The sequence below is a fragment of the Ranitomeya variabilis genome, chromosome 5, assembly GCF_051348905.1.
Source record: "Ranitomeya variabilis isolate aRanVar5 chromosome 5, aRanVar5.hap1, whole genome shotgun sequence".
Classification (NCBI taxonomy): domain Eukaryota; kingdom Metazoa; phylum Chordata; class Amphibia; order Anura; family Dendrobatidae; genus Ranitomeya; species Ranitomeya variabilis.
In genome coordinates this window covers 49,268,763-49,291,702 of record NC_135236.1, presented here as the reverse complement: position 1 = coordinate 49,291,702, position 22,940 = coordinate 49,268,763, and the positions used below count along the sequence as shown (strand labels likewise).

Below are 22,940 nucleotides of genomic sequence, written 5' to 3'. Positions count from 1 at the left end.
AAAAACCTGGCCTGTGTATGAAGGATTCAAATTCTACCACAGCTCTGTGCACTGCTAATTTACTTTAGTTTACACAAGAAGAAACAGCATGTTAGTTCCAAAAAGGGGGCACATCTAGATAAGTTCCTTGGGGGTCTATATTTTCCAAAATGATGTCACTTGTGTTTTGTTTTTTTTACTGTTAGGGCACATCAAGGGCTCTGCAGACGGAACATGACGCCCGCAGACCATTCCATCAAAGTGTGCATTCCAAAACGTCACTTCCCTTCTGAGCTCTGCCATGCGCCCAAACAGTAGTTTTCTCCCACATATGGGGTATCAGCGTACTCAGGACAAATTGGACAAGTTTTTGGGTCCAATTTCTCCTGTTACCCTTGGGAAAATAAAAAATTGGGGGCTAAGAAATCATTTTTGTGGGAAAGTTTTTTTATTTCATGGTTGGGCATTATAAACTCTAGTGAAACACTTGGGGGGTCAAAGTGCTCAGCGCACTTCTAGATAAGTTCCTTGGGGGGGTCTAGTTTCCAAAATTGGGTCACTTGTGGGGGGTTTCCACTGTTTAGGCACATCAGGGGCTCGCCAAATGCGACATGGGTTCCGATCTCAATTCCAGCCAATTTTGGTGTGAAAAAGTCAAACGGCACTCCTCTTCTGAGCTCTGCCATGCGCCCAAATAGTGGTTTTCCCCCACATAGGTGCTCACGATAAATTGCACAACAACTTTGTCTGTCCATTTTCTCCTTTTAACCTTGTGAAAATGAAAAACTTTGCTAAAAGCTCATTTTTGTGACTAAAAAGTTAAATGTTCATTTTTTCCTTCCACGTTGCTTCTGCTCGTGTGAAACACGTGAAGGGTTAATAAACCTCTTTAATGTGGTTTTGATCAGCTTGAGGGGTACAATTCTTAGAATGGTGTCACTTTTGGGTATTTTCTGCCATATAGACCCCCTCAAAGTGACTTCAAATGTTAGGTGGTCCCTAAAAAAAATGGTTTTGTAAATGGTGTTTTAAAAATGAAAAATCGCTGGTCAACTTTTAACCCTTATAACTTCCTAACAAAAAAAAATTTGTTTCCAAAATTGTGCTGATGTAGACAAGAGTGTGCAAAGCAGTCATCAAAGCAAAAGGTGGCTACTTTGAAGAACCTAGAATATAAGACATAATTTCAGTTGTTTCACACTTCTTTGTTAAGTATATAATTCCACATGTGTTAATTGTTCAGATGTTCTTTCACATACTTCTAACCCTAAATTTTATGGTGAGGATGCAGGAGAGGTTTACTTCTGATGACTTTTCCATGAAGGCCATATTTGTGCATGTGTCTCTGAACAGTAGAACAATGTAGCACACCTCCAGAGTCTGCTAAATCTTTCTGGAGGTCTTTTACAGTCAAGCGGGGGTTCTGATTTGTCTCTCTAGCAATCTGTCACGGGAAGCCTAGGTAGGCAAGAGCTAGTAACCCGGGCCCCTGCGATTTCCCTCAACTCTGGGAAACCCTGACTGACCCTCTCCCAGAGTTTACACTGATGCTGTGCATGTCTGGGCCTCCATCCTCACCCTGTCTCCTGTTACAACCCCTGGCTGAAACCACCACCCAGTGAAGAGACCACTAACCAATACCCACAGATAGCACAGACAAGGATAACGGAAAATATACACCACGCCGCAGTCACACAGGAATACACTATAAGTGCACAGGGCAAAACAAATACAAATATAGGAAGGAGGAAAATATGACAAAAGGGAAATACACCACCAGATACGATACTCCAACTCCTAGCTCACCACTCCAGACCGAGATAACCAAGCACAAGACAGAAGCTATAATCGGCGACGCCCAATGTTCAGAAGAACTATTTAAAGGCAGTGGGCGTGACCCAGCTTCCAATCCGAGCACCAGCTAAATTAACCCCGGACCAGCTAGACAAAATCTAGCCGACGCCACTGAGCGCATAGTGGACAAAAGCGGAATTACCGCTGTCTGTCGAACGCCCTAGTATGAACAGCGTCCGACATGACAGTACCCCGCCTTCTACGAGGGACCCCAGGGCCCTCACGACTTATAGGACCCGGCTTGTCCGGATGGTGGCGGTGAAACATACTGACCAGCCAGTCAGCATGAATGTACCCAAGACCTCTCCTCCGGCCCATAACCACGCCAGTGTACCAAGTACTGTAAGGTGCGGCGCACTACACGAGAGTCAACCACCTTGGAGACTTCAAGTTCCAAATTACCATCCACCAAGACTGGAGGAGGCATCGGTGTCGCGTCCACAAGACCCACCATCTTTTTTAGCAACGATCTGTGGAACACGTTGTGTATCTTATACACCGTAGGGAGATCCAATCGGTACGCTACTGGGTTAATGACAGCGGTGACCCTAAATGGACCAATAAACCGTGGACCCAATTTAAGGGATGGTATTTTGAGTCTTATGTTTTTTGTGGATAACCACACCCAGTCATCCACACTCAGGTCCGGATCTGGCACACGCCTACTGTCAGCCACACGTTTGTACCTAGCACCCACACTCAACAGGCGCTGTTTAACTCTCCTCCAGACTGACGACAATTGTGCTCCTAACTGGTCCTCCTCCGGAACGCCGGAAGAGCCCCTCTGACTCAAAGAACAAAATTGAGGATGTAGCCCGTAAACACAAAAAAACGGAGACTCCCCAGATGACTCCTGGCGGTGATTATTGATGGCAAACTCAGCCAAAGGAAGGAACGTCGACCACTCCTCAGGGTTATCTGAGACAAAGCAGCGTAAGTACTGTTCCAAATTTTGGTTCATACGCTCGGTCTGACCATTTGACTGAGGATGAAACGCCGAAGAATGAGACAACTTGATCCCCAGCCGTGAGCAAAACGCTTTCCAAAATTTTGCCACAAACTGAGTACCCCTATCTAACACGATGTCAGACGCAACTCCATGAAGTCTGACCACCTCCTGCACAAATACCTGAGCAAGAGTGTTAGCGTTAGGCAACGAAGGCAAAGACACAAAGTGCGACATTTTTGAGAACCGATCAACAATCACCAAAATGACTGTGTTCCCAGCTGAGGAGGGCAAGTCAGTGATAAAATCCATGGAGATCTCCGTCCATGGCTTACTAGGTACCTCGAGAGGAAGTAGTGTTCCAACAGGACGGGAGCGGGGCGTCTTAGCCCTAGCGCACGTGGTACAAGCTGACACGTATGAGACCACATCCTGTTGGATCTTGGGCCACCAAAACCGACGTAACTCCAAAGTACCCCAAACCCCTGGGTGGCCAGCCAGGACAGCATCATGGTGCTCCGCCAACACCTTTAGGCGGAGATGAAGCGGTACAAAAGATTTGTTGATGGGAAGCTCAGATGGTACCTCCTCCTGAGCCTCGGCAATCTCAGCCTCAACCTCGGTAGTGAGAGCCGAAACCACAACACCCTTTTGGAGGATGGGTACCGGATCTTCCCGAGGGTCTCCCCCCGGAAAACACCTGGACAGAGCATCCGCCTTAGTGTTTTTAGACCCAGGTCTGTAAGTAACAACAAAGATGAACCGCGTGAAAAACAATGCCCAGCGAGCCTGCCTGGGGGACAGACGCTTGGCTGACTCCAAATACAGCAGATTCTTATGGTCGGTAATAACAGTTACCTGATGAACCGACCCCTCCAAGAAGTGTCGCCATTCCTCAAAGGCCAACTTGATTGCCAACAACTCCCTGTTGCCGATATCGTAGTTACGTTCGGCGGACGACAGTTTCTTGGAGAAATAGGCGCACGGACGTAAACCACTCAAATATGAGCCTTGAGATAGTACCGCCCCCACACCAACCTCAGACGCATCGACTTCCACGACAAAGGGTTTCGATACGTCTGGCTGCACAAGAATGGGGGCTGAAACAAAACTGTTCTTAAGAAATTCAAATGCGCGCACAGCAGCCTCAGGCCAAACGGAGAAATTGGTACCCTTTTTAGTCATGTCTGTTAGCGGTTTAGCAATGATGGAAAAATCCTTGATAAATTTCCTATAGTAGTTAGAAAACCCAAGGAACCGCTGAAGTGCTTTCAGGTTATCAGGACGTTCACAATGCAGCACCGCCTGCACCTTAGCGGCGTCCATTTTAAAACCAGAAGCAGACACAATATAACCCAAGAACGGCAACTCTTGAACAAAAAATACACATTTCTCAAGTTTAGCATACAGCTTATTCTCTCTGAGAAGCTGTAACACCTGCCTGACATGATCTAAATGAGCATCACGGTCACAAGAATATATGAGAATGTCATCTAGGTACACGAAAACGAATTTCCCCAAAACATGCGAGAACACATCATTGATGAAATGTTGGAACACTGCAGGTGCGTTAGACAACCCAAACGGCATCACCAAATTTTCGAAATGACCCTCAGGGGTATTAAAAGCCGTCTTCCACTCATCACCTTCACGGTCTCTTATGAGGTTGTACGCCCCACTGAGGTCAAGCTTGGTAAACCACTTAGCACCTGCCACCTGGTTGAACAAATCTGGTATTAGTGGCATAGGGTATGGATCACGAACCGTAATCTGGTTCAACTCCCTGAAATCCAAACACGGGCGTAATCCGCCATCTTTCTTCTTTACGAAGAAGAACCCTGCTGCCATTGGTGAGGATGACGGCCTGATGTGCCCTTTGCTCAAACTTTCAGCAATGTAATCCTTTAACGCTTGTCTCTCCGGACCGGAGATGTTGAACATCCTTGCTTTAGGCAACTTGGCCCCTGGTTTAAACCTGATAGAACAGTCATAGGAGCGATGTGGTGGCAACTCTGAACAACCCTTCTCAGAGAACACATCCACAAAATCCAGAAGTGACTCCGGAACGCTTGAAGTCACTGCAGCCACACATATGGCCAGGCAATTCTCCTGGCAGAACTCGCTCCACCGAATTATGTCCTGAGTTTTCCAGTCAATTACCGGGTTGTGTATAGACAACCAAGGGAAACCCAAAACCACCTGAGCAGGAAGATTCCTGAGCACCTTACATGTAACCCGCTCGAAATGAAGAAACCCAATGTGGAGTTTCACCTCAGCCACAAATTCAGTAATCTCCCCCTGTGAGAGAGGAGCAGCATTGATGGTGACCACGCGGATAGGATGAGACAGTTTTTCGATCCTAAAACCAGCAGTGCGCGCAAACTCATCATCAATGAGATTTGTGGCAGAACAACTATCCACAAACACAGTGATTGGCAGCTCTCTGCCAGCGACAATAACTTTGGCAGGGAGCATGCACTGAGATACCATCATGGAGGACATACACAATCTCAGATTGGTCTCCTCCACACCCTCTGAGCTTAGAAGTTTTCCGCCGTTGCGTTTTTCCTTAGACAGCAGAGGACAAATATTAAAATGACCAGTTTTACGGCAGTAAAAACAGGCTCCCTGCTTCCTGAAGAAAAAAAAAGGGTGTTCCAGCTCCTTAAAATGTCGATACTTTATTTTTCCATTAAAATCATATCCTTGCATAATTGCGAATGCTGCAGTGAGAGCGACGCGTTTCGATCTTATCCGATCTTAATCCATGCTTGGTTTAATGTGAGTTCTGACAAATACTATATAGTATCAGTGGACCAATCTAATTGTAGCTGTCAGTCACATGACTGCTTTCACAGGTCCTAGTTCAGTAAAAGTTCTAACAAATACTACATGGTGTCAGTGGACCAATCGTATTAACGCTATCAGTCACCTGACTGCTTTCACAGGTCCTATACATACATTTATTTCATTAAACACTAAAATAAACCAAAACATCAAATCAGCTATAAACAAAAAATAAAAACTAAAAAGAAATAGAGAACTTTTAAGCAATGAATAAATTTCTTAAGCATAATGATAAATAATTTCGTTTTTTCTATTAAGGCCAAAGGGGTATCTCGTTTGTAGGTTATAAATCCAGAAAGCCTCTCTTTTTATGTCCCCTCCCCTTTGGGAAAGTTTTGTTCTTTCGATCCCCTGTATTGTCATCATTGAGAAATCTCCAGAATGGCAAGTAGCAAATTCCTTTATTCGATATGTTTTCGTTCCTTCTGTATTCTGGAAGGTATTGTTAGTTTTTGCATTACGGCAAGTACTGCAAGCAGTAGTACCGCATTTATAAAAACCCCTACACTGCAGCCATGTTTCGGATACAGATTGATGAATAAAGCAGTTCGGGGAAATGGAACTACCAATAGATGGTGCTTTCCTGGCTACTACATTTAAGCCGTCTTTTAGGATATCTGCAAGGCTATCATCTTCCAATAAGATAGGTAATCTTTTTAAGACTATGCTTTTAATTTCATTAAATTGACTACTATGTTGGAAACAAACATATGGTTTGTTCTTTCTATTTATTTTTGCCTTCTTACTGTCTACATCTCTGGATTTGTTGTTCACTATTTGTTGTGCCCTGTCCAAAGTCCATCTGGGATATTTTCGTTTTTGTAGTTTATTTCTTAAATTATCAAATTCATTTTTTCTTTCCATTTCATCGCTGCAATTTCTTTTCAATCTTGTATTTTCACCTACCGGGATAGATTTGATGGTGTGCTTGGGGTGACTACTTCTGGCATGTAATATAGTGTTTCCACTTAAAGGTTTCAAGTGTGTTTTACAGCCTATGACTTGATTAATAGTTCCCACTAAAGCTAAATCTAGAAAAGAAATTTGATGATTGTCCCATTTATGGGTAAATTTGATACCATATTCATTTTTGTTGATGTATTCAATAAAGTCTGATACGGCAGACCCATCGCCCCCCCAAATAATTAGGGTGTCGTCTATGTATCTACCGTACCAGACGAGGGACTCGACAAAAGGATTGTTCACATTATAGATATATTTGCACTCCCTTTAATTTTTCATGTTTCATTATCATTTAATAATTCTAATATTTTGTCTTTATAATCTTCCTTATTAATTACTACTATTGTGCCCCCCTTGTCACTTCTTTTAATGACAATGTTTTTCATTTCTTTCAATTGTATAAGGGCTTTTTTTATGATTGGATGAAAGATTATTATATTTTTTATTATTTTATTTTTACCATCTTTTAATGATTTTAGATCTTTCTCGATCATTTCCTGGAATGTGTCCATACATTCCACCCTAGATTGTATAGGGTACAAGTAGGGATTCTTGGTATTAAATGCTACAGATTGATTATCTTTGATGCTATTTTCAATGTCAGACGTAGATAAACTTTGTAAGCAGGTAAGCGCAAGTTGTTCTTTAAAGTCCATATGTTCGTATTCATTTATTATGCAGTCTTTATTGTTTGTAGTAGTCTCTTCATTATTTATGGCAAAATGTTTTTTCACTGTTAGGTTACGAACAAATTTATTAACATCCAATATAGTCATGAATAGGTTAAAATTTAATTCTAAGGACAGGACATCCAGTTGATCATTGGATAATTCTTGCGACGATAAATTAATTACATTATTTTCCGTTATTACTTCCGTTTTCCCTTGTATCTGGTGCAGATTCTTGGCATTTTTCTTATGTTTTCTTCCACCTCGTCTCTTCCGTTTTTTGATGGTCTGTAAGATCTTTTTCTGTTTTCCCACGTATTACTTTCCAAAGAAATGTCCGATGTACTGAGGTTAGTATCTGATGATTCCGCATCAGATGAGGTGAAGTTCACCTGCAGTTTATTGATCGTTTTTTTATATGCTGAGCTGGTCTTAAGTATAGATCTAGGGGATTTATAAATTTTATCCCACTGGCCCCAATCATATACTTTATCTGAGGCATAATCATTTAGATCTCTTTCAAACTTTCGTTTTTTTCTTGCCATAATCTCAGTTTCTAATGTCCCGATGTTTTGTTACATTTTACTTAATGCTGGTTCAAACTGCGATAAGTCTTTATATTTGTCAATAGAAATATTCAGTTCTTCTATATTCTTTTGAATTTCGCCCAACTTTGATTCATCTTATTTTATTAGCAGTCTCATTAAGTTCAGAGAACAATTGGTTAATACCTGATTCCACTCATTTTTGAAATCATCAGAATAAATCACAGTGGATATTTTTTTAATTCTTAACCCTCGTGGGACCATGTCTTTAGCCAAGTAATTTTGCAATGTGGTATTATTCCACCAGATTTTCATTTCTTGTATATAGTTTTTCCAGCTCTATCAACTGCGAGGAAAAATCAGGGTTTTCAGCTGTGGTCGAGCCCCTGTGCTTCCTGAGCACAGGGGCTCGACGCTTAACATGTGACACCCCTGCGATTTGCATAGGCTCCGTGGGCTCACCTGCAGCTACCACACGTGAACCTAAACCCTCTCCCATAGGCAGCGTCTCAGGCTCCCCCTGACGCAAACGGCGATCAATGCGAACAACCAGACTCATAGCGGAATCTAGAGAAGCAGGAGTCTCGTACATCAGGAGGGCTTTTTTAACCCTTCCAGAAACCCCATGAATAAACTGACTCCGCAGCACGGGATCATTCCACTGTGTGTCGACCGCCCAGCGGCGAAATTCAGAACAGTAATCCTCTGCAACACGCTCCCCCTGTCGAATAGCGCGTATCTTAGATTCTGCTAGAGCCATTCTGTCAGGATCATCGTAAATGTGTCCAAGAGCAGAAAAAAAACTCTCCACTGAGTTAAATGCAGCAGAATCAGAAGGCAAAGAAAACGCCCATGCTTGAGGATCCCCGTTTAGTAATGACAACACCAGACCCACACGCTGAGCCTCATTACCTGAGGAGATCGGGCGCATACGAAAATAAAGTTTGCAAGCTTCACGAAAAGTAACAAATTTACTGCGTTCCCCAGCAAACCTTTCAGGCAAAGGAAACTTAGGCTCAGCAACTCTACCTGCCGCTCCAGCTTGCACATTAGATACAGCTAGTCCCTGTTGCTGCACTGCCCCCCTCAACTCAGTGACCTGTAGGGACAGCGCCTCCAACTGGCGGGTTATGGAAGTCATGGGATCCATGGAATTCAAATAATGTTGGCCGATTATAATGTCATGGGAAGCCTAGGTAGGCAAGAGCTAATAACCCGGGCCCCTGCGATCTCCCTCAACTCTGGGAAACCCTGACTGACCCTCTCCCAGAGTTTACACTGATGGTGTGCATGTCTGGGCCTCCATCCTCACCCTGTCTCCTGTTACAACCCCTGGTTGAAACCACCACCCACCACCCAGTGAAGAGACCACTAACCAATACCCACAGTTAGCACAGACAAGGATAACGGAAAATATACACCACGCCGCAGTCACACAGGAATACACAATAAGTGCACAGGGCAAAACAAATACAAATATAGGAAGGAGGAAAATAAGACAAAGGGAAATACACCACCAGATACGATACTCCTTCTCCTAGACCACCACTCCAGACTGAGATAACCAAGCACAAGACAGAAGCTATAATCGGCGACACCCAATGTTCAGAAGAACAATTTAAAGGCAATGGGCAAGGCCCAGCTTCCAATCCGAGCACCAGCTAAATTAACCCCGGACCAGCTAGACAAAATCTAGCCGACGCCACTGAGCGCATAGTGGACAAAAAAGGAATTACCGCTGTCTGTCAAACGCCCTAGTATGAACAGCGTCCGACATGACACAATTCTACGAGCAGCTCTCACTGAAATTTTGTTTGGTCTTCCAGACCTTATCTTGACCTCAACTGTTCCTGGTAACTGCCATTTCTTAATTACATTTCGAACTGAGGAAAGGGCAACTTAGCAAAGTGTTTATCTTCTTATAGCCTTCTCCTGCTTTGTGGGCCTCTATTTTTATTTTCAGAGTGCTAGGCAGCGGCTTAGAAGATCCCATGGCTGCTGTTTTTTGGCATAAGGTTAGAGGAGGCTGGGTTTTTATGAATGTGGGAAATGTACACCACCCGGCCTTTCCTAACGATCATAGTGAACAAGCCTTAACCCTAACAGGCTAATTAAGGTCTGAAACCTTGGTCAAAGTTATCTGAGCACATAAATCTCCAAGGGTGGGTGGAAAATCTTTTGCATCAGCCTATTTTTTTTTTGGCACTTTTTAAAATGTAAAAGGTGAAAAAAAAAATATTCTGCCTAAAATAATGTGTCATCGTTAACTTTAGCCCTTTCGAGATCATGTAACCTTCAACTTGCTTACCTGTTCCCAACAAGTCATTTTTACCACTAGTGTCCAAACTTTTACTTATTACTGCCGACCACTAGGTGTCACAAATTCACTCCCTTAGCTCCGCTATGCAGCAGGGCTGTGGAGGTGCGGCGAGGGCCGGGCCGTGGTGGCAGCGCGGCGAAGGCCATGGTGGAGGCGCGGCGAGGGCCGGGCCGTGGTGAGAGCGCGGCGAAGGCCATGGTGGAGGCGCGGCGAGGGCCGGGCCGTGGTGAGAGCGCGGCGAAGGCCATGGTGGAGGCGCGGCGAGGGCCGGGCCGTGGTGAGAGCGCGGCGAAGGCCATGGTGGAGGCGCGGCGAGGGCATGTTACTCACTCTCCGAGCAGTTCTCCTGTGTCCTTATCTAGGAGGCGAAGGCAGGAATCCAGGGAGGAGGCCAAGAGACACTGCGAGTCCTGACTGAAACTCACGCACGTAATGGGGCCTATAGAAAAGTAACAACATTAACCGGTCACTATAGGAAAAATGCTTGACTAGTAATCCCCTCATAGCCCGGTGACCGCTCCTGTGTATGAGGTGTCCGCTCTGTAATCACACTGTCCATGCTTCCTCCTCAGGACATGAGCTTGCTAGTAGGAGGCATAAAACATGGCTGCACACATGTTGGGTGCCGAGACCGGAAATAAACAGGGAACTTACTGCCAATATAATCCGCACACATCTCGCCCGCCCGCAGGTCGTAACGACGAAGATTCCCATCCACAGACCTAGGGCCGAAAAAGAGAAGTCACCAAGTGATGAGACTCCCACTATAGGGTAACAGAGGAGCAATGTCACCGTCTGCTCCTCCCGCTATAGGGTAACACAGAGGCGCAATGTCACCGTCTGCTCCTCCCGCTATAGGGTAACACAGAGGAGCAATGTCACCGTCTGCTCCTCCCGCTATAGGGTAACACAGAGGAGCAATGTCACCGTCTGCTCCTCCCGCTATAGGGTAACAGAGGAGCAATGTCACCGTCTGCTCCTCCCGCTATAGGGTAACACAGAGGAGCAATGTCACCGTCTGCTCCTCCCGCTATAGGGTAACACAGAGGAGCAATGTCACCGTCTGCTCCTCCCGCTATAGGGTAACAGAGGAGCAATGTCACCGTCTGCTCCTCCCGCTATAGGGTAACAGAGGAGCAATGTCACCGTCTGCTCCTCCCGCTATAGGGTAACACAGAGGAGCAATGTCACCGTCTGCTCCTCCCGCTATAGGGTAACACAGAGGAGCAATGTCACCGTCTGCTCCTCCCGCTATAGGGTAACAGAGGAGCAATGTCACCGTCTGCTCCTCCCGCTATAGGGTAACACAGAGGAGCAATGTCAGCGTCTGCTCCTCCCGCTATAGGGTAACACAGAGGAGCAATGTCACCGTCTGCTCCTCCCGCTATAGGGTAACACAGAGGAGCAATGTCAGCGTCTGCTCCTCCCGCTATAGGGTAACACAGAGGAGCAATGTCACCGTCTGCTCCTCCCGCTATAGGGTAACACAGAGGAGCAATGTCACCGTCTGCTCCTCCCGCTATAGGGTAACAGAGGAGCAATGTCACCGTCTGCTCCTCCCGCTATAGGGTAACACAGAGGAGCAATGTCACCGTCTGCTCCTCCCGCTATAGGGTAACACAGAGGAGCAATGTCACCGTCTGCTCCTCCCGCTATAGGGTAACAGAGGAGCAATGTCACCGTCTGCTCCTCCCGCTATAGGGTAACACAGAGGAGCAATGTCACCGTCTGCTCCTCCCGCTATAGGGTAACACAGAGGAGCAATGTCACCGTCTGCTCCTCCCGCTATAGGGTAACACAGAGGAGCAATGTCACCGTCTGCTCCTCCCGCTATAGGGTAACACAGAGGAGCAATGTCACCGTCTGCTCCTCCCGCTATAGGGTAACAGAGGAGCAATGTCACCATCTGCTCCTCCCGCTATAGGGTAACAGAGGAGCAATGTCACCGTCTGCTCCTCCCGCTATAGGGTAACAGAGGAGCAATGTCACCGTCTGCTCCTCCCGCTATAGGGTAACAGAGGAGCAATGTCACCGTCTGCTCCTCCCGCTATAGGGTAACACAGAGGAGCAATGTCACCGTCTGCTCCTCCCGCTATAGGGTAACACAGAGGAGCAATGTCACCGTCTGCTCCTCCCGCTATAGGGTAACACAGAGGAGCAATGTCACCGTCTGCTCCTCCCGCTATAGGGTAACACAGAGGAGCAATGTCACCGTCTGCTCCTCCCACTATAGGGTAACAGAGGAGCAATGTCACCGTCTGCTCCTCCCGCTATAGGGTAACACAGAGGAGCAATGTCACCGCCTGCTCCTCCCACTATAGGGTAACACAGAGGAGCAATGTCACCGCCTGCGCCTCCCACTATAGGGTGACAGACATAAGGAAGGAGGATAATGGGACGCACCCGGCCAGGATCTCGTGGTCAGACACTTTGATGCTGGAAATCCCGTCTTTGGCCTCATCCAGGATCTGTATGGCTTCCGGTCTGCGGGATCGACAGTCCCAGCACCTGATAGAAGAGTCTATAGATCCTGAGAGATCAGAGAAGAGCGACATTCAGTGCTCAGGAGAACGCCCGCCATATCACGTCACCCCGCCCTTCAGTGCTCAAGAGGACACCCACCATATCACGTCACCCCACCCTTCAGTGCTCAGAAGGACACCCGCCATATCACGTCACCCCACCCTTCAGTGCTCAGAAGGACACCCACCATATCACGTCACCCCACCCTTCAGTGCTCAGAAGGACACCCACCATATCACGTCACCCCACCCTTCAGTGCTCAGAAGGACACCCGCCATATCACGTCACCCCGCCCTTCAGTGCTCAGAAGGACACCCACCATATCACGTCACCCCACCCTTCAGTGCTCAGAAGGACACCCGCCATATCACGTCACCCCGCCCTTCAGTGCTCAGAAGGACACCCACCATATCACATCACCCCGCCCTTCAGTGCTCAGAAGGACACCCACCATATCACGTCACCCCACCCTTCAGTGCTCAGAAGGACACCCACCATATCACGTCACCCCACCCTTCAGTGCTCAGAAGGACACCCGCCATATCACGTCACCCCGCCCTTCAGTGCTCAGAAGGACACCCACCATATCACGTCACCCCGCCCTTCAGTGCTCAGAAGGACACCCACCATATCACGTCACCCCACCCTTCAGTGCTCAGAAGGACACCCGCCATATCACATCACCCCGCCCTTCAGTGCTCAGGAGGACGCCCACCATATCAAGTCACCCCGCCCTTCAGTGCCCAGAAGGACGCACGCCATATCACGTCACCCCGCCCTTCAGTGCTCAAGAGGACACCCGCCATATAATAATAATCTTTATATAGCGCCAACATATTCCGCAGCGCTTTACAGTTTAAATCAAGTCACCCCACCCTTCAGTACTCAGGAGGATGCCCACCATATCACATCACCCCGCCCTTCAGTGCTCAGGAGGACGCCCGCCATATCACGACACCCCGCCCCCCAGTGCTCAGGAGAACGCCCGCTCGCCATATCACGTCACCCAGCTCTTCGCAGGACAGAAGCCTGTAAGAGCGGAGCAACCGGAGGGGCAGAAAATCTCACACAACCAAAGGAACAAGATGGATGTTACCTGAAATTATTACAGTGGACTCCTCGTTAAACGCCACGCAGTTCACTTTCTGCAGAGAGAGACGTAGATGCCACTGTCACAACTCCATCGTATCACGACAAATCGTGTGTGGAGGCGGAAGGTTACACTCAAAGTCATCTACCCCCAAAAAGGACAGCTGCCATGATTACTGGGGAGGATGTGTTGCCATCGGCTGATCGCTGCCACGTGTACAGGGAAGGATGTGCTGCCACCGGCTGATCGCTGGCATGTGTACAGGGGAGGATGTGCTGCCACCGGCTAATTGCTGGCATGTGTACAGGGGAGGATGTGCTGCCACCGGCTAATTGCTGGCATGTGTACAGGGGAGGATGTGCTGCCACCGGCTAATTGCTGGCATGTGTACAGGGGAGGATGTGCTGCCACCGGCTGATTGCTGCCACGTGTACAGAGGATGTGCTGCCATCAGCTGATCGCTGCCACGTGTACAGAGGATGTGCTGCCATCAGCTGATCGCTGCCACGTGTACAGAGGATGTGCTGCCATCAGCTGATCGCTGCCACGTGTACAGAGGATGTGCTGCCATCAGCTGATCGCTGCCACGTGTACAGAGGATGTGCTGCCATCAGCTGATCGCTGCCACGTGTACAGAGGATGTGCTGCCATCAGCTGATCGCTGCCACGTGTACAGAGGATGTGCTGCCATCAGCTGATCGCTGCCACGTGTACAGGGGAGGATGTGCTGCCACCGGCTGATTGCTGCCACGTGTACAGGGGAGGATGTGCTGCCATCAGCTGATCGCTGCCACGTGTACAGGGGAGGATGTGCTGCCACCGGCTGATTGCTGCCACGTGTACAGAGGATGTGCTGCTATCAGCTGATCGCTGCCACGTGTACAGAGGATGTGCTGCCATCAGCTGATCGCTGCCACGTGTACAGGGGAGGATGTGCTGCCATCGGCTGTTCGCTGCCATGTGTAATACAAACAAACATACAGACAACTGTGAAAATAGCGCTGTAGATCCTTATCAGAAATCTATATAACCCTAGATCTCTGATATTTTATCGTATCCTGTTCAAAAATATTCAATAGGGTCCGACAGAGCAAAACCTCTATGGTTACTGATACCTTATAGCATAGGTGTGGAACACCACTTTAACCTAGCGGGTACCTTAAACTCATAACACCACTAAAAGGTTTTATAGTCCCAGTACAGCAGTAGAAACCGTATACATTTGTACACTGCAGTCTGGGGTACAACAATGAATTCAGACTTGCCAAAATTACATAGTATTCAGTCTACCCGAGACTGTTCCGTAACCTTATTAGGCCCACTGAAGAATCCATCAGTTGTGGCTGGTTTATGCAGAAATAATAAAGAACGATCTCACCCGCATCAAGCCATAATAAACCGTTGTACTCAGTTATATTGGTGGCGGTGGATGTCCTGCATGGATGGCAGCGTCGGCTGGACGGGCATGTTAAAGCAACTCCAATGATATCCCCTGAAGAGTTTGAAACGAAACGCGTCGGGACAGTAGGGGAGGACATCCACCGCCACCAATATAACTGAGTGATGTGGAGCAATCACCCATAGCAACCAAAGTTTTTAGAAAAGTAATGGCAATGTCCTGATTGGCTGGCAGGGATGACTACTCCACTTCCATTGAACTCAGTCATTTAGCGGCTCGTACTACACCAGTAATGGAAAGTACCGCTCACCCCTGCGTGTCCCCGAAACTTCCGAACCACCTGACCCTGCGCCACATCCCACAGGACAACGGTTTTGTCTGAGCTGCAGGAACAGATCTGGCTGTTGTCACAGGACCTGAAAGAGACATAAAGTGAGAAACCCACTAAAAAAGCCCACATGGGGGCCACAAAGCAGCCACACTAGGAGCATCGCTCATCCATTCAATACAAGGAAAGAACATTAAGGTCAATGAGACAGTGTAATACAACTTCTCCCCAGGAGAGGGCAGTCAGTGCTGCCGCCACCAGACGACTGCAGGGTTCGGGGGTCCTCATAGTGGACTGCAATCATTGGGGATTCCGGACAACGCTGACTACAATGTATCAGACCCTGAAGACGTTATCATCTGATGTCAGCAGGAATGATTGTATCACCGGACAGCAACAAGGTGAGAAACGGACACCAATCGGGGATCTGGAGCAGCGGATCTTACAGATCCCAGAATGGATCCACTGTTACCCTCACACCACCCCCGGCTATAAGACCTGTAATGACGGACGGTTACCCTGCGGCGTCCAGCACCTCGTATCCGTGCCCGCTGTACGTCTTCAGCAGGGTGCCCTTGTGCGGATTCCACAGCTTCAGAGACTTGTCACTGCCACACGTCATACAGTAATTACCGTCCACTGCCGACCACAAGGAGAGAAGGGTCACAGGGAGTCACACAGCCAACAGGGAGGAGCTATGTGACATGGAGTCTGCCCCTCCCACCACAGGGTGACAGGAGGGAGGAGCTATCTAACATGGAGTCTGCTCCTCCCACCAAAGGGACACAGTCAACAGGGAGGAGAGATGCCAAGGTGGCAGACGATGATGGGCAGGAGCGAGGTCGTCGGGGTGACAAACAACATGTATGAGCGAGGTCATCGGGGAGACGGAGGAGGAGCGAGGTCATCGGGGAGACGGAGGAGGAGCGAGGTCATCGGGGAGACGGAGGAGGAGCGAGGTCATCGGGGAGACGGAGGAGGAGCGAGGTCATCGGGGAGACGGAGGAGGAGCGAGGTCATCGGGGAGAGGGAGGAGGAGCGAGGTCATCGGGGAGAGGGAGGAGGAGCGAGGTCATCGGGGAGAGGGAGGAGGAGAGAGGTCATCGGGGAGACGGAGGAGGAGCGAGATCGCAGGGGAGACGGACGATGATGGGGAGGGACGTGGTCGTTGGGGCGACAGATGATGAAGAGAAGGGGCGAGGTCGTCGGGGTGACAGACAACAGGGAGGATCGAGGTCATCGGGGAGACGGAGGAGGAGCGAGGTCATCGGGGAGACGGAGGAGGAGCGAGGTCATCGGGGAGACGGAGGAGGAGCGAGGTCATCGGGGAGACGGAGGAGGAGCGAGGTCATCGGGGAGACGGAGGAGGAGCGAGGTCGCAGGGGAGACGGAGGAGGAGCGAGGTCGCAGGGGAGACGGAGGAGGAGCGAGGTCGCAGGGGAGACGGAGGAGGAGCGAGGTCATCGGGGAGAGGGAGGAGGAGCGAGGTCATCGGGGAGAGGGAGGAGGAGCGAGGTCATCGGGGAGACGGAGGAGGAGCGAGGTCATCGGGGAGACGGAGGAGGAGCGAGGTCGCAGGGGAGACGGAGGAGGAGCGAGGTCGCAGGGGAGACGGAGGAGGAGCGAGGTCGCAGGGGAGACAGACGATGATGGGGAGGGACGTGGTCGTTGGGGCGACAGATGATGAAGAGAAGGGGCGAGGTCGTCGGGGTGACAGACAACAAGGAGGATCGAGGTAATTGGGGGACAGATGATGAGGGGGAGGAGCGAGGTCATCGGGGAGACGGAGGAGGAGCGAGGTCATCGGGGAGACGGAGGAGGAGCGAGGTCATCGGGGAGACGGAGGAGGAGCGAGGTCATCGGGGAGACGGAGGAGGAGCGAGGTCATCGGGGAGACGGAGGAGGAGCGAGGTCATCGGGGAGACGGAGGAGGAGCGAGGTCATCGGGGAGACGGAGGAGGAGCGAGGTCATCGGGGAGACGGAGGAGGAGCGAGGTCATCGGGGAGACGGAGGAGGAGCGAGATCGCAGGGGAGACGGACGAAGATGGGGAGGGACGTGGTCGTTGGGGCGACAGATGATGAAGAGAAGGGGCGAGGTCGTCGGGGTGACAGACAACAGGGAGGATCGAGGTCATCGGGGAGACGGAGGAGGAGCGAGGTCGCAGGGGAGACGGAGGAGGAGCGAGGTCGCAGGGGAGACGGAGGAGGAGCGAGGTCGCAGGGGAGACAGACGATGATGGGGAGGGACGTGGTCGTTGGGGCGACAGATGATGAAGAGAAGGGGCGAGGTCGTCGGGGTGACAGACAACAGGGAGGATCGAGGTCATCGGGGAGACGGAGGAGGAGCGAGGTCGCAGGGGAGACGGAGGAGGAGCGAGGTCGCAGGGGAGACGGAGGAGGAGCGAGGTCGCAGGGGAGACAGACGATGATGGGGAGGGACGTGGTCGTTGGGGCGACAGATGATGAAGAGAAGGGGCGAGGTCGTCGGGGTGACAGACAACAAGGAGGATCGAGGTAATTGGGGGACAGATCATGATGGGGAGGAGCGAGGTTGTTGGGGTGACATGATGAGAGGAAGGGGCGAGGTCGTCAGGGCGACAGACAACAGGGAGGAGCGAGGTCGTCGGGGTGACAGACAATAGCGATGTTGGGGGCACTCACCGTTGTAGCGCACGGCCCGCACGGCCCCCTGGGCACACAGCAGCCTGCGGTGCAGGTATCGGGGCAGCTCCGGGGGTCTCGGTTTAGGTGCTGGGAAGGACATGGCGCAGGAGCGGCTCCTGTAAGTAATGGGGGATACAGAGGTGATGGCTGTGACAGGATCACACAGCTGGGGGCAGAATTACCATCTGGGACTATGGAGAACTGAGGTGACTGTACTGAAGACCGTTCTGACTATGCTGGGACTTGTAGTCCTCCGCTCACCTTCATTCAGAGTCTCTGGGAGCAGCAGAGAACGCTGGGTCTTGTAGTTCGTGCAGCAGCTGAACCGATCATGTGACCCTACGCGCCGGTCGGGTGTAAACAAGACCACGTGTTTCGGAAGCACTTCCGGTTCGTCCGGACTTTTTCTTTACTTCCTGTCCCGGCGCCGGAAGTTCCCTGATCAGCAGGAGATTTGTCTTATTACACGGAAAGGAGAGAACATGACCGGGAATATCGGGAGCGACCCCAGGAGGCCGGCCAAGGTGCAGAGGTGAGGCGGTGCGGGGCTGCTGCGGACATACTGCGGCAGAATGGAGACGGAGGGGTTAATGGCAGTTATTAAAGCGGGGAGGGGCGCGCAGTTGGATGGAAGACGCTGATTGGCTGCAGTGGTCACATGACACAGTGACAGTTCTCCCCTGTGGATGGTACCAGAGGACAGTATGGCGGCTCTGCTCATTATACTTTTTTGTATTATGTCCGGGACGGATCCGTCCTGTACATGGAGGCTGCTGAATGGAAGGTGGACCCCGTATTGTGCTGCAAGGGTTAATCCTACAAGTAAAAATGACGCCCCCCCATCCAAAGTGTAGAGGATAACCGGCCAGGACCCTACGATTGGGGCTGTGGATGGCGGGGGCGGACCCGGGAGCGAGGGCTGTGGATGGCGGGGGCGGACCCGGGAGCTGGGGCTGTGGATGGCGGGGGCGGACCCGGGAGCGAGGGCTGTGGATGGCGGGGGCGGACCCGGGAGCGAGGGCTGTGGATGGTGGGGGCGGACCCGGGAGCAGGGGTTGTGGATGGCGGGGGCGGACCCGGGAGCGAGGGCAGTGGATGGCGGGGGCGGACCCGGGAGCGGGGGCTGTGGATGGCGGGGGCGGACCCGGGAGCGAGGGCAGTGGATGGCGGGGGCGGACCCGGGAGCGAGGGCTGTGGATGGCGGGGGCGGACCCGGGAGCGAGGGCTGTGGATGGTGGGGGCGGACCCGGGAGCAGGGGTTGTGGATGGCGGGGGCGGACCCGGGAGCGAGGGCAGTGGATGGCGGGGGCGGACCCGGGAGCGAGGGCTGTGGATGGCGGGGGCGGACCCGGGAGCGAGGGCTGTGGACGGCGGGGGCGGACCCGGGAGCGAGGGCTGTGGACGGCGGGGGCGGACCCGGGAGCGAGGGCTGTGGACGGCGGGGGCGGACCCGGGAGCAGGGGTTGTGGATGGCGGGGGCGGACCCGGGAGCGAGGGCTGTGGATGGCGGGGGCGGACCAGGGAGCGGGGGCTGTGGATGGCGGGGGCGGACCCGGGAGCGAGGGCTGTGGATGGTGGGGGCGGACCCGGGAGCAGGGGTTGTGGATGGCGGGGGCGGACCCGGGAGCGAGGGCAGTGGATGGCGGGGGCGGACCCGGGAGCGAGGGCTGTGGATGGCGGGGGCGGACCCGGGAGCGAGGGCTGTGGACGGCGGGGGCGGACCCGGGAGCGAGGGCTGTGGACGGCGGGGGCGGACCCGGGAGCGAGGGCTGTGGATGGCGGGGGCGGACCCGGGAGCAGGGGTTGTGGATGGCGGGGGCGGACCCGGGAGCGAGGGCTGTGGATGGCGGGGGCGGACCCGGGAGCAGGGGTTGTGGATGGCGGGGGCGGACCCGGGAGCGAGGGCTGTGGATGGCGGGGGCGGACCAGGGAGCGGGGGCTGTGGATGGCGGGGGCGGACCCGGGAGCGGGGGCTGTGGACGGCGGGGGCGGACCCGGGAGCGGGGGCTGTGGACGGCGGGGGCGGACCCGGGAGCGAGGGCTGTGGATGGCGGGGGCGGACCAGGGAGCGGCGGCTGTGGATGGCAGGGGCGGACCCGGGAGCGGGGGCTGTGGATGGCGGGGGCGGACCCGGGAGCGGGGGCTGTGGACGGCGGGGGCGGACCCGGGAGCGGGGGCTGTGGACGGCGGGGGCGGACCCGGGAGCGAGGGCTGTGGACGGCGGGGGCGGACCCGGGAGCGGGGGCTGTGGACGGCGGGGGGCGGACCCGGGAGCGAGGGCTGTGGACGGCGGGGGCGGACCCAGGAGCGGGGGCTGTGGACGGCGGGGGCTGTGGATGGCGGGGGCGGACCCGGGAGCGAGGGCTGTGGATGGCGGGGGCGGACCCGGGAGCGGGGGGTTGTGGATGGCAGGGGCGGACCCGGGAGCGGGGGCTATGGATGGCGGGGGCGGACCCGGGAGCGAGGGCTGTGGATGGCGGGGGCGGACCCGGGAGCGGGGGTTGTGGATGGCGGGGGCGGACCCGGGAGCGGGGGCTGTGGACGGCGGGGGTGGGGCTGGGGGCGGACTGGGGATCATACTCGCCCTCTGCTCCAGTCTGTGTGACTGTGGAATATCTGAGCGCTGCGTTCTGCTTCTCCGCAGTCCTATAGATGATTGGGGCAGAGGGTGGTCCCAGCTCCGCCCCCAATCTCAGGTTCACTAGCTCCGCCCCACTGTGCAGAGCACCAATCTCAACCTAAACAGTCCCAGATCCTTTAACTATTCCTTGTAGGACATACTTTGCAGTCCGCTCACCATCCTGGTCGCTCTTCTCTGAACTCGCTCCAGTTTCTTGATGTCTTTTTTACAATGTTTAGCCCAGAACTGGACCCAGTATTCCAGATGCGGCCTGACCACGGAGGAGTAGAGGGGGAGAATGACTTCACGTGATCCAGACGCTGCGCTTCTCTTACTCCATCCCTGAACTGTTTGCCTTTGTTGCTGCTGCTGCATCACACTGTTGACTCCTGTGCAGTTTGTGGCTTCCCAGCTGATGTTGAGAGGGAAGGATCACGCCTGCCGCAGGTCACTGTCCGATCTGCCTGTTCTCAGCGCAGATAAGCAGCCATTACTGACTCTCCTGCCCTCATTGAGATCCCCGGCATACCAGGCTGAGGCCATGGTGGATATATGGAGGGAGGGAGCGCCCTGTGCTGACTCTCATTGGGATTTATGGGGTCCTTTAGTGTTATAGTAACAGCAGCCGACATCATAGTGACACGGTGTGTACAGGAGTTTGGTATCACATGAAATGTATAAAGTAAGAATGTAAAAAAAAAATACATAATTTGGAATTGGGGGCGCAGCATCGGTGCTCTGTGTGGCGGGTGGGGGGACCGGTGCTCTGTGCCAACTTCTGCTGCTTCTTTACCGCGTGCAGCAGTCAGTGTGGGGGTCCCATCCCCGCCCGTCACAGTATAATTGCCCCTTATCTGTATGACCTCCTTCTCCAGGGACACATAATCCGGCGGCGGGGTGACCCTGCTATTCTGGGAATAGGGCGGACACGTATATCCCATCTAAGCCTCCGCGCGGCCGAGCACCGGGGGCTTCACGGCTTCTCTGAGTCATCGGACAGTTGATCCCGGCTCGGGTTTATCTTTTGATTCCATGTTGCTTTTTCGCAGCCCAGAACTGAAGGCTGTAATGTAATATGTCTATCGCCCATCTGCTCTGCAGGGAACACAATCTATTGCTCCCTGTTATCAGCCGTCTCCAGCAGGGGCGAGGCGATGGGTATCACAGTAGAACTTTCTACCTGCAGCCCTGAGACCCTCTGCACCTTCCAAATACCCCAGTGTATGTTATGGGAGACCCCATACTGCGTGTCTGTGCTGCATGTTCTAGTTTCCATCTTTCCTATCTAGGCGGCCATGTTTCCCAGATATCGTATGGCCCCTATCATTGAAGCCTCAATCTTGGATTAGAAAATCATGGCTGCTTTCTTCTAATACAGCGCCCCCTCTGTGCACAGGCCAGGTATGGTATTGCAGCTCAGCTGTAAGTCCACACCAGATGCAGACAAGGTTGGCGCTGTTTATAGAACGCTGCTATGTTCTCCTAACTCTGGACCATAACAGCGAGTGTCACATGAGTAATCACCTTATGTCTGATTTAGGTATAAGCCCCCCACCTCGGAGAACTCGCCCACGCTGGACGACCCGACCCCAGACTACATGAACCTGCTGGGAATGATCTTCAGTATGTGCGGCCTGATGCTGAAGGTGAGTGTAACCTATAGACATGCGTGGCAATGAGCTCTGCTTATGTGGGAGAGGTAGGACTACAACTCTCAGCATGTCCTGTACTGGGAGTCGTAGTGAAGGCTCGAGTACAGGGGAACCGTCGATCGTGTCCTGTTTTTTTTGCTTCTGTTTTGGGTACATGGATCAGATTGTCAAGCCTTGCTGGGAGTTGTAGTTCTCCAAGAACAGATGGGTACTATACACTTATAATGTCATGTCCCGCAGCTGAAGTGGTGCGCCTGGATCGCCGTCTATTGCTCCTTCATCAGCTTTGCCAATTCCCGCAGCTCTGAGGACACCAAGCAAATGATGAGCAGCTTCATGTAAGTGGGGGAGATGGTGTCCATTATTCTAAATGGTAAATGTCACTTCCCCTTTAATTATTTGCTCTTCATCCTCGCAGGTTATCGATCTCGGCCGTCGTCATGTCTTATCTCCAGAACCCGCAGCCCATGTCTCCTCCGTGGTGACGGCCGTCCCGGCGCCTCGTTACTCTCTGTCTTTAGAATAAAGGCTGATGCCGCAC

General features: G+C 52.2%; 2 protein-coding genes across 2 annotated transcripts in view; one reads left to right on the top strand and one right to left on the bottom strand.

The window, feature by feature from the left end:
- Nucleotides 1-18,525, bottom strand: part of WDR83 (WD repeat domain 83) — a 24,303-nt gene extending 5,778 nt beyond the window's left edge. The window contains exons 1-8 of the mRNA XM_077261871.1: nucleotides 18,389-18,525; nucleotides 18,125-18,243; nucleotides 15,981-16,101; nucleotides 15,445-15,550; nucleotides 13,742-13,790; nucleotides 12,526-12,652; nucleotides 10,777-10,844; nucleotides 10,453-10,561 (exon numbers count right to left, since the gene is read on the bottom strand). Coding sequence (XP_077117986.1) covers nucleotides 10,453-10,561; nucleotides 10,777-10,844; nucleotides 12,526-12,652; nucleotides 13,742-13,790; nucleotides 15,445-15,550; nucleotides 15,981-16,101; nucleotides 18,125-18,227 — 683 coding nt within the window. The 5' untranslated portion in view covers nucleotides 18,228-18,243; nucleotides 18,389-18,525. The remainder of the gene's footprint in view (nucleotides 1-10,452; nucleotides 10,562-10,776; nucleotides 10,845-12,525; nucleotides 12,653-13,741; nucleotides 13,791-15,444; nucleotides 15,551-15,980; nucleotides 16,102-18,124; nucleotides 18,244-18,388) is intronic.
- Nucleotides 18,505-22,940, top strand: WDR83OS (WD repeat domain 83 opposite strand). The gene is made up of 4 exons (XM_077261872.1): nucleotides 18,505-18,659; nucleotides 22,288-22,393; nucleotides 22,640-22,737; nucleotides 22,818-22,940. Exons 1-4 carry the CDS (start codon nucleotides 18,610-18,612, stop codon nucleotides 22,882-22,884), a joined length of 321 nt encoding a protein of 106 aa, XP_077117987.1. The 5' UTR covers nucleotides 18,505-18,609; the 3' UTR covers nucleotides 22,885-22,940.